The sequence below is a fragment of the Myotis myotis genome, unplaced genomic scaffold (assembly GCF_014108235.1).
Source record: "Myotis myotis isolate mMyoMyo1 unplaced genomic scaffold, mMyoMyo1.p scaffold_m19_p_12, whole genome shotgun sequence".
NCBI lineage: Eukaryota > Metazoa > Chordata > Mammalia > Chiroptera > Vespertilionidae > Myotis > Myotis myotis.
In genome coordinates, this window is record NW_023416316.1 from 14,686,873 (window position 1) to 14,702,242 (window position 15,370).

General features: G+C 41.1%; 1 protein-coding gene across 10 annotated transcripts in view; it reads left to right on the forward strand.

Moving 5' to 3' along the window:
• Window positions 1–15,370, forward strand: part of MRRF (mitochondrial ribosome recycling factor) — a 44,562-nt gene that overhangs the window by 235 nt on the left and 28,957 nt on the right. For 5 of the 10 annotated variants that reach the window (XR_004971168.1, XM_036329913.1, XM_036329914.1 and 2 more), the window contains exons 2-4: window positions 3,738–3,946; window positions 8,213–8,368; window positions 12,870–12,988. Coding sequence is in view for 7 of the 10 variants with exons in the window: in XM_036329913.1 (XP_036185806.1) it covers window positions 3,763–3,946; window positions 8,213–8,368; window positions 12,870–12,988 (459 nt within the window). In the remaining 3 variants the exon portion in view is untranslated. Of the gene's footprint in view, window positions 1–3,737; window positions 3,947–8,212; window positions 8,369–12,869; window positions 12,989–14,995; window positions 15,145–15,370 lie in introns of all 10 variants that reach the window. The other 5 variants (XR_004971169.1, XR_004971170.1, XM_036329920.1 and 2 more) reach the window with 3 other exon arrangements.

The window sequence follows — 15,370 nt, forward strand, 5'->3', positions numbered from 1 at the left end:
TACCCCGACAAGTCCCATCCGGTCCGGCTTGACCTTACGGCTGGGGGCGGGACCTGTAGCATCAGAGCCGGTGTCACGGGCTGGGGGCGGAACACGTGTCATCAGCTAGGAACTTCGAGCGTTTGATGTGTGTGTGTGTGTGTTGGGGGGGGGGGGGGGGCGCTTACCAAATTGTAGCCGCTATTTACTAGCCCATCACCTAGCAGGAATACTAGTTTCCAGAACAATACCACGGGTATAGATATCATTATTCCCATGATGAAGAAACGGAAGCGCAGAGGAAAAAAAGAAAAACTTGACCCGTGTCACGTGGCTAGTAATTAATGGAGCTTAAATCCCAAAGCCTCAACTTTCAACCCTTACCCTGTGCCGTCCCGTCCCGTGGCAAGACGGTTGTCATCTCAGCAGCCCTCCTTTGTTTACAAAGTGCGTCTGCAGCCCTTATCTCATTTGCTCCACGAATGGTATTATCACCTACACGGTACAGATGAGACGAAGGTCCCGAGGGTCTGACCTATCTAAGGTCACATCTTAGTAAGTGCTGGAACCAAGACTCGCTTCCGGGTCTTCTCTAAGTTTGGTGCCTTTTTCCTTTCGCCACATCCTATTGCATTTCTCAGAATCTGGGAGAGTCTTATCCTTGGAAAGGTAGTTGAGGAAAACAAAACCTAGGTAGAAGAAGTGACCTGCTACAAGCCACAAGTCAGTCGTGGAGCCTCCACAAGTGCTTTATGAATCTAAAGAGGACGGTTGGCAGAGAATGCTGAGAGAGGAATATTGTAATCCAGACTTCCTACCTCTTAGGCAAAAGCTCCTCCTCCACCTATGGAAGTGTCTTATCCCTCCTGTGGCTGTGCCAGGGGCTTGCTTCTGTATTTAGTGAGGTACTATACATAACTTCACATGGCCCCGAATTTAGAGGAAAACATGCCTTGCTATCTAAGGTGAAAATCTGGCAAACGAGAAGGTAATTGAAGCAGTGCTGGGAAGTAGAGCTCAGGAGCTACTGTCTGAGGTTTAGATTCTCATTCTGGTGCCAGCATTGTTACCTTGGGCAAGGACTTAATTTTTCTAGACTTGCATTCATGTATCCATCTCATTTATTCAGTGTCTTCTGTGTCCGGGAACTGTGCTAGACACTGGGGATACAGCGGTGATCGAGACAGCCATAGGCCAGTCCTTATAGTGCTTATAGGAGCATGGAAGGAATTAGACAGTGATCAAATAAAGACACAAATATTAACTGATATCGTTAAAGTAGGTTCTATAGAAAGGCTCACATGAGTTAATGTATGCAGTAGAGCACTTAGAACTGTTTCTGGCACACAGTTATCACTATATAAGTAGTAGCTATTGTTTCATTATTAGTGTTAACAATTATCTTTATAAAGGCTCATTAATACCACCACGATAAAGATGCGGTGTACCATAGACTGTAGCTCAAAAAGGATAAATGGTCTACCCAAGGTCATACAGCTAGTAAGTGGTGTTGGGGGGGCTGAGATTCTAGTTCAAGACAGCGTGCTTCCTGCCACAGTTTTTCTGAGTATAGGTTAATTTTGTTGGATAATACTTGGGCTCCCATAATAGTTGCTTTTCTTGACTTCATCTGTGCTGAACTGAGTGTTAATATGCATATCCTTAAGGTAAAGGGTCCAAGGGACTGCCTTTATTGAACTTCCACTTTGAAATTTCCTGACTTCTGTGCAATTAAAACCTACGCCTTAAGCATTTCAGCAATGTGGTTTATTTATAGAGTTGGCTTCCGGTTCACGTGTACTGGGTCTGCTTTTGGGTGTTGTGTTTTCTGGCAAAGGTTGTTTATTTCTAACCCATTTTGATTTCCTGTTGCTTTCTGGATTGGTATTATGACCTGCAACAGGAACACCAGGAAACCTGTCTTAAATGGAGTAGCCAGATTGAGACCTTGTCGATTAAAAAAACAAGAAACACACATTATTATACAGCCATATTTGGATGTAAGTGTGGGTTAGGCATTGGCTATATTAGGCAAAAACCTAGATATAGAAACCTCACTTAGAGCCAAACTTTTGTGGACAGTTTGGCTGAAATAGGGCAGAGCTATTAGCTCCATGCCCTTAAACAGTGACAATGTCTTTGAGCCTCAGTTTCTACATCTGTAAAATGGAGATTATTATACTTTCTTTGTGGTATTAGTAAAAGGATTAAGTGAAATACTCGTAATATGGATAAAGCAAGCAACCCAGGCCTGACCTCAATTAATAGTAACTATTGATAATAATTAAAGAAGAGGAAATGCTATTCATTTGTTGTTGTTTTTTTGTCCAGATCTGTTTTTACTGATTTCACACACTGATCACTGACACCTAGCATCTCTTGCTATTAAAAATTCCATCAGGAGAAGTTATTTGCCTTTGTGCTATTCATTTGCTCTTTTAAAAAATAATGATAATGATAGCTTTTATTAAGCAGGTGCTGTGTTCCTGGCACTGTTTTAGGGGTTTTACATGTATTCACCGTCTCATTTTAAGATCAGGATATTTTTCTCATTTTGCAGATGAGGAAAGTTATACCCAGAAAAATGGAGTGAATTGCCCAAAGTTGAAATTTACATCCAGATCTGACTGACTCTGGGCTACCAGTACATCAGTAGTGACATGCAAAATTTCTTTATTGTGTCTGACTGTTTTGTGGAAGTTTTTGAAAGGAAAAGTGTCAAAGCGATCAGTAGATATCCCTTTTGGGGGCTCCAGCTGTCTGTTAACCACTGGGCCAAGTGTTTTATCTGTACAAGCTCATTTATTCTTCTCAACCCTAAGAAATAAATATATCCCCATTTGACAGCTGAGGAAATCAAGGTGCAGTGATGTTCAGGGACATTTAGTGAGTGATGGAGCTGGCAGTGGGTTCCAAGCCTTCCTGGTTGCAAAACCCATGTTCTTATTCAGGCTGTTGTACTACATCAAAATTTGAGGATGAAATTTTGTTTCGTTTTAGTGCAGTATGAGACTGATTTTCAAAGACAGTAGCTTCCAGGTATTTGAGGCTAATTGTTCTTAATTTTTAGATGAATAATAGCCCGATTCTTGGCAGAAGCACATTTGTCAGTTTGCTAGGACTGTGTTTTATCCTAGAGGTAGCTGTAGACTCTAGCATCTTTCCATAGTCAAAGACCTCAGAAGTATAATGTGTAACTTGTGTTAGCACAGAAAAGGGTGGCATTTTCCAGAGCTTTAATTCTATAACATGGAAGACCTCAAACCTCAACCATGCTTCAGACTCACATTAAAGTGCATTCTAATTGGTAATCAGTGCATAAGGAACCAAAGAAAATTTTAATTAAATGCTGTCGTGTGAATTTTCCAGTCATTTTATGCCTGTTGAAATTGTTTTCTTATTTAAAGTTTTCTTCCAGCGCTCTGCCCTCCCTTTTTATAGTAGTGCCTTTCCTCTTATAAGGATTTAATTAGCATCGTTTGCTTAGTTCTGTGTTTCTTGTGTACTAAGAAGCATTTGGTGCATGGGGATTTGGAGTCTTACAGACTGGGCCAGTTACTTAAATCTCTGTGAGCCTCAGTTTCTTTGTCCTGTAAAATGGGGCTAATCATATTTCTTGGAGGCTGTAGGGAGGAGGATTAGAGATAATGTACTTAAATTGCCTAACACATAGCTCAGTTTATAGGAGTTGCTTGATAATTGATTCAGATTATTTTCTGAAGTTGTAATAGAGTCTGTTTTTGTCTTATTCTTTTTAGATGTTCACACAGACTGTCTTCAGTCATGGCCTTGGGTTTAAGGTGCTTCCGCTTGGTCCATCCTGCCTTTTGCAATTCTCTTGCAGCCTGGACCAGACCTGTTTCGGAAGTTGTGCTGAAGACAGTGAATGGAAGACAAACTGACCACGGGCAGTACGTGGCCTATGCAGCTATACCAACCCGTCATTTTGCTACCAAGAAAGCCAAAGGTAGAGACAGCTGACCTCCTCACCCCTTTCTTTTCTTTTTTTTTAAAAATATATTTTATTGATTTTTTTTTTTTTTTAATTTTTTTTTATTTTTTTTTTATTTTTTTTTTAATTAAATCTTTATTGTTCAGATTATTACATTTGTTCCTCTTATTTCCCCCCCATAACTCCCCTCCTCCCAGTTCCCGCCCTACCCTCCGCCCTCACTCCCCACCCACTGTCCTCATCCATAGGTGCACGATTTTTGTCCAGTCTCTTCCCGCATCTCCCACACCCCTTTCCCCCCCAAGAATAGTCAGTCCATTCCCTTTCTATGTCCCTGATTCTATTATAATCAACAGTTCATTCTGTTCATCAGATTATTTATTCACTTGATTCTTAGATTCACTTGTTGATAGATGCATGTTTGTTGTTCATAATTTGTATCTTTACCTTTTTCTTCCTCTTCCTCTTCTTAAAGGATACCTTTCAGCATTTCATATAATCCTGGTTTGGTGGTGATGAACTCCTTTAGCTTTTCCTTATCTGTGAAGCTCTTTATCTGACCTTCAATTCTGAATGATAGCTTTGCTGGATAAAGTAATCTTGGTTGTAGGTTCTTGGTATTCATCACTTTGAATATTTCTTGCCACTCCCTTCTGGCCTGCAAAGTTTCTGTTGAGAAATCAGCTGACAGTCGTATGGGTATTCCCTTGTAGGTAACTGAGTTTCTTTCTCTTGCTGTTTTTAAGATTCTCTCTTTATCTTTTGCTCTTGGCATTTTAATTATGATGTGTCTTGGTGTGGTCCTCTTTGGATTCCTTTTGTTTGGGGTTCTCCGCGCTTCTTGGACCTGTAAGTCCATTTCTTTCACCAGGTGGGGGAAGTTTTCTGTCATTATTTCTTCAAATAGGTTTTCAATATCTTGCTCTCTCTCATATTCTGGCACCCCTATAATTCTGATGTTGGTACGCTTGAAGCTGTCCCAGAGGCTCCTTACACTATGCTCGCATTTTTGGATTCTTTGTTCATTTTGCTTTTCCGGTTGGGTGTTTTTTGCTTCCTCGCATTTCAAATCATTGACTTGATTCTTGCGCTCCTCTGGTCTGCTGTTGGGAGTCTGTATAATATTCGTTATTTCAGTCCGTGTATGCTTAATTTCTAGTTGGTTCCCCAATATAAGATCGAGGGTCTTATTAGTTTTCTTGTAGATCTCATTAAGTTTATCGGCGGCTTCTAAACAGTTCTTGAGAGACCTTAAAAGTGTGGTTCTGAACTCTATATCTTCCATTGACAATTTTGTCCTGTTTCTTTGTCTCCGCATTTTGTTATGCTTCCTTGGTGCACCCCCTAGTGGTCTTTGTTCGCAGTCTTATAGTTAAATCTTGATTGTTGTAGCTAATTCCAGGGAGGGTTTGACCTCCAGGCCAAGTGGCTATGAGAATCAGCTGTGTCAGCAGTGAGAGAACTTCTGTCCTCTAGGGAGGTGCTAATCTAGCCTTTGCCTGAGGCTATCCGGCAAAAGCCTCTGTGCAGGGCTTGGGCGGGGCGGGTCGCACAGGATCAACAGGGTGGGCTGGAGAGAGCAGTTATGGCGGCTCTCAGTCCTGTCCCCAGGGGCTCTGCCTCTCTGAGTCCCAGCACCCGCTGCAAAGCTCAGAGAGAAAGCTGCACTCGCTCTGACCGAAGCCAGACAGTCCCGCTTCTCCCGTTTGAGTCTGGGTTCCTAAAGACTCGCCCGTATCTGGAGCTCAGAGTCTGCGACTCCCTCCCGATTGAAAACGCCAACCGTGCCCTCCGCCGCCAGCCCGCTCAGCGCACTCCACACCTCAGAATTTGACTTCAGCACTGCGCCTCCTCTGAGTGTCCGTATGCCTTTCTCTTTCCTCCTAGTTGTAGGACTTCCACTCAGCCAGCGTTCCTGTGGTTCTGGGTGATGTCCCTTCCGTTTTTTGGTTTCACTTTTGAAGTAGTTGTTCAAAGCAGCAAACTCCGGCGTTAACCTATGCCGCCATCTTGGTTCCCATCTTGATATTTTATTGATTTTTTACAGAGAAGAAGGGAGAGAGATAGAGAGCCAGAAACATCGATGAGAGAGAAACATCGATCAGCTGCCTCCTGCACATCTCCCACTGGGGATGTGCCCGCAACCCAGGTACATGCCCTTGACCGGAATCGAACCTGGGACCTTTCAGTCCGCAGGCCGACGCTCTATCCACTGAGCCAAACCGGTTTTGGCCACCCCTTTCTTATATTTAGCCCTTGAATTATCATAGCTGGAAGGACATCAGAGATGTACTGAATTTCTCCCCTTGCCACATGAGGAAATGGTTTCTCACATAATACAATTGATTCGCTTAAAAGGTCACAGTGATAGAGAACCTACGGCCTGTTTTCTCATTATCATGTTGCTCATATGTTACTATAGCTCAGAAATGCCTAATTTCTTTCTTTAAATTTAGAATTAAAGGTATAATGCTTGAGGCAGGGATCAACCCATTTTTCTCCTTATAGTAAGATCTATGTTGGAAGTAAAATTAAAACCAGAAGGTTGTTGGGTAAGGAGTATTAGAGCTATGGATTTAGATGGATGATCTTAATGGTTTGTGTCATCCAAGAATGAGACTTTGATATACCCCAGATCTCAGCTTAAATGTCACTTCCTCAGGGAAGCCTTCCCTGACCTCTTACACTGGGTCAGGTCCCTTGTTACGTGCACTCGTGCGCACTGTTATTTTACCTTTGATGTACTTAGCACAGTACTCATTAATTAGTTAATTCATTGTAGGTTTGATTATTGTTTGTTATATGTCTTCCATGCTGGACCCAATGAGGGGAGGGCCTATGTTTTTTTTGGTTAGCATCTAACAGAGCTTGACATATAGAATGCTTCAAAAAATTTTGTTGAATAAATGAGTGACAGAAAATTGTCAAACAGATCTGCTATTTGAAGTGGTGGGTCAGGGAGTCCACTCCCAAGGATGGTGCTAGAAATATGCTGCTAAATATTTTTTTCCATTGACTTTCCTTATATGGTTTCATGCAAACCTTCCCTTTTCTGTTAATAGGAAAATTAACAAGTCACTGAAAGATTATTAATGCATAGAAGACTCATGTCCTCTTAATAGTGACAACAGTATTAACTTTTGATTTGTATGTTATATTAAATTTTTTAAAAATTCACCTACATTTAATAATTTAATCCTTTCAATTATCCTTTGAAGGAATTATAATTATCCAGTGAAGCACAGGTCTCACCATTTTGCAAATGAGGAAACGTGAGGTACATAAATGAGATATGCACTATACAAATAGCACAGGATCTAGCTCACGTAGATGTTCAGTAGTCTTTGTTGTAAATAAATTTCAATAAATGTTTATTGATTATTTAAGAAATAACTGTAGGATATTATTTAAATATTTTTCTCCTTCCCTCACCCTTCAAAAATATTTGTATTACTCACCATAGTGGTCAGAATGTGTATGAAAAATTGCCATGATGGCTTAGACATAAAACAGAACTTTAGTTAGCTTCCAATGCTGTCAATTTTCTAAAATATAAGCCATTGTCACTACCATTGGTGGTGGTAAATGTTTCTGAACTATTGTTGTCCTGTTTGTCTGTACCAGCTATCAGATACTTTGCATATCCTTGTCTTAGTATTTTATAATTAATTAATATATTTCTGTATCTCCAATTAGACTTTATGGAGGCAGCTTAGTGAAAAGTTCATGGGTTTAAAATTAGGAAGATCTGGGACCAAATCTTGGTTTTACTCTTTCATGACCTTATAATATTAGGCAAGTCATTTAACTTTCTCATCTTCTGTTTATTTTTCTGAAAAAACAAGGAATTAATTCACTTATGGAGTGTCTGCCATGTGGATAGTGCTCTTTTAGGTATTGAATTACTTAATTTATATCCATGTAGCAACCTAGCAATATAGATATTATCCGTTTTACAGATAAGGAACCTGATGCTGAGAAAAGTAGAGGAACATGCCCAAGGCCATAAGGCTAGCTTGCATTATAGCCAGGATTTTCACCTGGGGTATCTCTGTATAAGTCTGTGCCTTCAGTAGTGTCTGAGAAAGTGCTTTTAGCACCGTGCTCTCTAGTAGACTCTCAGTAAATGTAGACATTTTTTTTATAGGGCAGTGATAATGTTCTGTAATTTTCTAGCACTTGGAATTTTGCCCTGCACATAGTAGGCACTTCTTCACTGATTGTTTATTGTCTCTGTTTATTGTCTGCTGTTCTTTTAATCATTGAATGTTGACCTTTTAGCCAAAGGAAAAGGACAGTCCCAAACCAGAGTGAATCTTAACACTGCCTTGGTGGAGGATATAATCAGCTTGGAAGAGGTGGAAGAAGAAATGAAGTCTGTGATGGAAGCACTCAAGGATAATTTCAATAAGACTGTCAATATAAGGACCTCACCAGGTTAGTGACTGGACCAGTATTTTGGAGAAGGGCGTGGGGGAAAGATCATGGTTTTGGCAGAGCTGCGTTTTCGTTCCAGCTTTGAGATTTACTAATTGGCGACCATGGGCAGTTACTGTACTTTTCTGTTCCTCTGTTTCCTTGTCTAATTCCTACCTTATAGCTTTGGGGTGCATTTTAAAATAGTGAGGTAACATATGTAATCGTTCTGACACAGTGACTGGCACATAGTTAACATTTATTTATCCATTCAGCAAATATTTGTCTACTATGAACCAGGCATTGTACTGGTACACAGTGGTGAATAAAACAGGCATGCTGTTGGCTCTCATGGTACTCTTAAAAAATTGGGAGTTTTATTATGATAATAATAAACAACTATATATGCTTCTAGGTATTTAGTCTCATAGTAGCTGACATCTTTGGTCTGACTTTTTCCAATTTGTCCTGTTTGGCCGTTCTTATCCCTTACTGGGAACCAACTGGCGGCAAACCTGCCCACCTGAGGCATTTCTGTACCCCCGTGTTTGACCAGGAAGATTACGTTTGGGTTAATAACTTCCTGAAAGTGGCTTTTCTAAGTGGGAAATGTCAGAACTGTCTAGGCGAACTGTTTGCAGATGTGATGGAAGAAGTGAGTTGTCAGCTAATGGTGCAGGCAGGCAGGCAGGAAAAATCCAATTGCTGTAAAATTGGCCTTTTGGAAATTGTCATCATCTAGAGTCAAGCCTGGGACCCCCTCTGAAGATATCTGTGGGAGCTTGGGCGGTTCCCACTCACATCTTGGTTTGGACAGTTTGTAAGGAAACTAGAAAATATTTCACGAGCTTGTTCTTAATAAAACCAAGTGAAAAATACACAGCTCCATTTATAAACACCAGCAGAAACATCCTGAGTTCAGCGACAAGATCCAGTGTGAAACCAGAAGACCATTCCGTCATTTGTCAACCTTTAGACTGGGGCATTCTGCTTTTGCTGACAGTAGAGCGTGCCATTCAATCTCTCCCAACTGTTTATTTTAAACTTGCTTATTATTTTAGGTATGAAACTGATAAAGTGCTTTGTTTCCCCTGTGCTTTCTGGCCTGTTAACATTCTGCAGCCGAAACCAGAGAGTAGTTTGAGAGGAGCTCAGGGAGAAACGTGATACTTAAAATTAGTTAGCAAGCTCCACTCTTGTTCAACTTAAAAAGATGATGGCCTGGAAAGAGGTTGGGAGTGTAATTTGTTAAAAGTTAACCTCTGAGAAAATGAGGGGCAGGAATGAGGCTAAGAGAGATTCTCGCTGGGGACAGATTGAGGGAAAAGGATTTGATACATTAAGTCGATATGGATTTAGGGAATGGGAACACCATGCTGCATACTGGGAAAGCCCATGTTGGGACTCCTGTGGCAGAGGATCTCAGGCAAACCAGGAAGGCTGAATTAAGTTCCATTTTCAAAAGGCCTCCCGTTGGTATTTCCTCTTTGCTTCTTTCTCTTTAGGGTTATGTTTGTGTAACGCTCTACGTAGAACTTGGGGCCATGAAGAGACTGGATGAAACAGGCTGAACGTAGCCAGTCTTTTTTTTTTTTTTTTGGCTAGATTCTTCTATATCATCTTTCATTACTATCTGAACCAGCAGGCACTTTTCTTCTTACACCTTCATCTGTCTACCAACAGTTTCTATCTTCAAGGTAGTTGATTGTTTTTAATAGTTGTCTAAGATATGGGTTTATTCATTTGTCCATTCTTGCTCTCTCTCGTTCATCCATGCATGTATACATTCATTTATTCATCAAAGCATTACTGAGCACTTGTTTTGTGCTGATTAATAGGTGCTGTAGATAGAGAAAAGACATTCTCCCCACCTTCCCAGAGCCCTAATTCGAAGGAACACACTTAATCCAAAATGTGTAAAATTATAGTAAAGCAGAGTGAAGACCTTAGCTAGGAGTTGGTCAGTCCTGGGTTTGAATTCAAGCTCCGTTGTTAAGAGCTCTTGTGACTTTGAGCGAGTTACTCTCTGTGCCTCCATTTCCTCATCTGTGAAATGGTGGAACTATCTCAGGGTTATTGTGATAATAAAAACAAATCAATTATAGACACTTTTAGCACAATTTCTTGCTCATAGGAAGTGTTCAACAAATATTGGCTATCATTATTATAGATGCATAAGATGTTTGGGAACTCACGAGGGGGTTTGTAATACAGTTTAGGAGGTCAGATAAGACTTCTGAGGTTAGAAACTGCTAGAGGTCACAGTTCGATTCCTGGTCAGGGCACATGCCTGGGTTGCGGGCTCAGTCCCCAGTGGGGGATGTGCAGGAGGCAGCCAATTAATGATTCTCTCTAATCATTGATGTTTCTCTCTCTCTCTCCCTTCCTCTCTGAAATAAAAAAATTAAATATATATATATGTATATATATATATTTTAAAAGAAGCTATTATAACTGAGTGTTAAAGAATGATCAGGAGTTATCTGAACAGACAAGGAAAAATATATGCTAAATGTCTTGAGGCAAGAAAGAACAGACTCTACTAGAGAAATTATAAATAGATTAGTTTGGGTAAAATATAGGAAAGTCAAGAAGTAATAATAATAGTTATCATTTATGGGGCACTTATATATGCCAGGACACAGTTATAAGTGCTTTCTGTAAACTCTTTCATTTAATCCTCAAGCAACCCTCTGAGATAAGTACAATTTTTATGCCCCATTTAGAGATCAGGACACAGACGCAAAAAACGTTGAAGGATCTTCCCAGGGTCACACAATCACGAGGTGGCAGAGTTAGTATTTGAACCCAGGACATTTGTCTTCAGAATCAAGGAAACTTTTGCTATTATACCTCTTGAGCTTTTCTGGATTAAAGCCAATGGTATCAACCACCTTCTTTTTGTGGTGATATTCAATATGGTTGAGTACTTCTACTTAGATCTTTGGGCCATAGTGTGGTACTACATTATTCTAACAATTCCCCATTGTTTAAAAGACCCCTTCCTACCCACCCCTTTCTCTTTGTGTCTACATGAGTGGTTCTTACTGTTAATAGTATGGTTCCCCCCCCCCCCACCTCAGTTCTCATTTGAATGGGAAACTAGGGATTTTATTTTTTATTATTATTATTTTTTTAATATATTTTTTATTGATTTTTTACAGAGAGGAAGGGAGAGAGATAGAGAGTTAGAAACATCGATGAGAGAGAAACATCGATCAGCTGCCTCCTGCACATCTCCTACTGGGGATGTGCCCGCAACCCAGGTACATGTCCTTGACCGGAATCGAACCTGGGACCTTTCAGTCCGCAGGCCGACGCTCTATCCACTGAGCCAAACCGGTTTCGGCAGAAACTAGGGATTTTAAATAATGCCCCTTTTCTATCTGTAACCGTGGCTTTATATGCTTGCCTATTGGGTTTCTGAAAATTTTGCCCAGGGTTTTCTAGAATTCAGATGTGGAAGAAGATCAGATCCAGGGTAACAGTTAAGTGTTAATAGTTGGTGTATGTTTGTTTTTTTTCTAAAGAGGATCTACGTACCAAAATCAAGGTGGGTGGTATAAGAAAAGGGTTTCAAACATGGCTGCATGTCAGAATCATGTGGTGATCTTAAAAAAATTATAGGCTTCCCCTAAATCACAGACTCCCAATCCCTTATAGAATTGGGATCTCTGGGCTGCGGCCCAGGAATCTAAATGAAAAAACTCCCTGGTGATTCTGATGCATTTGAGTTCTACTGGTAAAAGGGGAACAACCCTGACTGGAATCAGAATTTAGCATACCTGAGTTTGAGGCTTGGCTTTTTTTTTTTAAGGTTTTTTTGTTGTTCTTGTTGTGTTGACATATTACAGACCTCCCCTATTTTCTCCCCTCTTCCCTTCCACCCAGCCCCCACCCCACTCCACCCCAAGCCTTCAGAAGCTTGGCTCTTGAGTATTTTTTGTTAGCTCCCAAGTCTCATTTTTCTCTGTGTAAAGTGGAGATCGTAATACATTGCTACAGAGTAGTTCTAAGAACTAAGGGTTAATAAGAGATATCCTCTCTATGTGCTTATTTTGTGGTGCTTACACACTTGATGGTTTGTATTTAGCTATAAACCTCACTTTGATCCTGTAAGTTATTGTTTCACTGAGGTGGACACCAAGGTATAGAGAAGATAAGTAACTTGCCTGAGGTTTCATGGTTAGTAAATGGCAAAGCTGCTGGAGCAGTGACCAACTCTTTCCAGTTTTAGTTCTGAAAGTCCTGTGTCACGGGAAACCTGTTAGGCCCAGGCACACCGGGATGGCTGGCCACCCTAGTTGCTGGTAGGAATTCCAGCCGCGTTTTCTCAGTATGTCGAAGCTGTTCCCATCACGGGCCACTGCTGTTCCTGTGAAAGCCCCTGGAATGGTCTTGCCACATTGATAAGGGACCTAGAACATTAGTTAAATCTGAAGTAGATAGGGACTTAGGTGTGGGGCTTCTAAGGTCTTTCTGACTTCTAAGACCCTATAATTTTTTATTTATTTTTTTTTAGGATCCCTTGATCATATCACTGTGGTAACTGCTGATGGGAAGCTTGCTTTAAACCAGATTGGTGAGATCTCCATGAAGTCGCCACAGCTGATCTTGGTGAATATGGCCAGCTTCCCAGAGGTAAGGTGGCCTGGCTCACAGGGTCCTTATTCATGCTGTCTTTTGGAAGGAGGAAGCTGGGTCAAGGCAGCAGAAGTATTCCCTCCAGCTTGGGATGAAACAAGAGAGAAGGCATAATGGAGGGAGAAGGAAAAGCTCTTTCCTGTTTCTAAGTTCCTTTTCTGCTAAACACTATAGAAGCCAGGCAAATAATTTGACTACTGCAGCAGGCCCCATCTAAGAAAAACAATGGTGGCGATGCAGTGGTTGGCGCTTGGCCAACTTGGAGGGGACTGTGGTAAACTGGGGAGCCTATGCCCTGCGAGCAGCCTTTGCCCAGAAACGTAGGCCTGGCAATCAGCATTACCAGGTATTACGATTTTTTATTTCCAGAAGAAGCCAAAAATCCACATTTTTATATAAGATTCTTGTTAAATATTGATAACTGATTCACTTTTTTTTTTAAGATTGTGAGAAAAAAACCACTTCAACGAGCCACTAGTTTGTGACCTCTGCATTAGTGTTTGAGCAGATCCTCCAGGAGGTCACATTCCGTTCACACCGGACTGACCATTGCAGAGTATGGCACAGAGCACAGTGCTTCCCAGCCTGGAAGGTGGGCTGCATTATTGTTGCCACCTTGGGGGCTGTGATAGGAGGTCAATTTGAGGTAGAGAAGGGGCTTCTTAGTGGTCCCGTGGGAATGGACCTGGATTTGAAGTCCTCGAGGACCTGGAACCCGGTCCCATCTCCGTTGCTAGCTGGCTGTTTGACCTTGCTCCACTCTCTGGGCTGCCATTTCCTCATTTGTTGTTAATGTGAGGTGAAGGACGCTCAAGTCCCTTCCTGTTCCAATGGTCTGTTTCAGTGTGTCTGTCCCAAAGACATAGACCAAAGGTGAACATGCTAGATTTGGCAGACTGGATTAGAGATATGAGTAAGAAAAAAGCCCTTGCTGTGAACATGTTCAGACCATGTGTCTTTTGAATTCCTTACTCCCCCATTCCCTTCTCCATACTGCAGCCAGAGCGAACTTTTAAAAATATACATTGGATTATGTTATTCCCATGCTTTACATTTATTAATGGCTTCAAGTAGTATCAAAGAAAAAGATTACTGTGGCTTAGAATGCTTTGCATGATGTGCCCCTGCCTGTGTCTCCCAGTGTCTCCAGTCTTGTGCTACTGACATCCTTACACACCTCTCTAGCTAAATTGACCTTTCAGTTCCTCAAACACACCACACCCTTTGCATCCTCAGGGCTTTGCAAGGGCTCTGCCCTTTGCTTGGAACACTGTTGATTGGCTAATTGCTATATCTCTATATCTATATCTATATCTATATCTATATCTATCGCTATATATACTTATATATATATCCATTTTATTTATTGGGATGACATTGGTTGGGTCACAGATTAAATGTCACTTTCTCAGGGAAGCCTTCCCTAATCTACCCAATCTAAACCACTCCTCCACACTAAGCTCTCTTATAGACCACGGTTCTTTTTCTTTATTGCACTTATCATTATTAATAATTATATATATCTTTATTTTCCACCTCACTTTCACTAGATTGTAAGCTTGGAATGCAGGAATCATATCTAACTTACTCATTGTGTTGAGCACCTAAAACGGTGCCTGGCACATACATGGAAGCACTCAGTAAATTTTCCACAAATGGATGAATACTTGTTATTAGGTTGATGGAAGGGAGGCTCTCAATCCTGCTGTTACTGAGGAGCTGAGAAATGGACTAAAAGGGAACAGTCAACTCTTACCCTTCGTGGCCCCCTCTGAACTGCTGAGGCCTCCCCGCCTGGTTCACCTAATCCGATTGGCACTGCAGGCCAATTTAGGGAATAGCCTCCTAATTACACAGCTTGAAGACCTCATCAGGCAGATTGCTTTTCAGAGCCAGCCACTTCTGTTATTAAATGGCGAATGGCATTCACAGAAGAAGTGTGATTGGCCACCAGTGCATCTTATGAGGTAGGAGGAGGTATTAACAGCTTAATTTTTTTCTTAGGAAGTTAGAGTATATCTTCATTTTTCAACCAAAGCATCTCTGCCTTCCAAGTTGAAATTCTGTGGGTTTTAAAGGAGAAAAAAAACCCACAAAAAACTTTTACAAGCATCTCAGTCAAGAGGTTCGTTACAAGGACAGAATGAGGAAGTGTGAGTTACATTGTCTTTTGAATTCCTTTATCTCATCTGGTGTATATATTAAACAAATAGTCTTAACTAAACATTTCCTTCCTTCACTTTAGAAGCTGTCCATTGAGTACCCAGGTTCATAGCTTCAAAATGCTGAGCTAATCCTCTCTGTGTTTATGTAATTCCTTTCTGTTTCACATGCGGTTGGTTTTCTTTCCAAACCTGCGCTTTTCTGTGTCATGCTGTA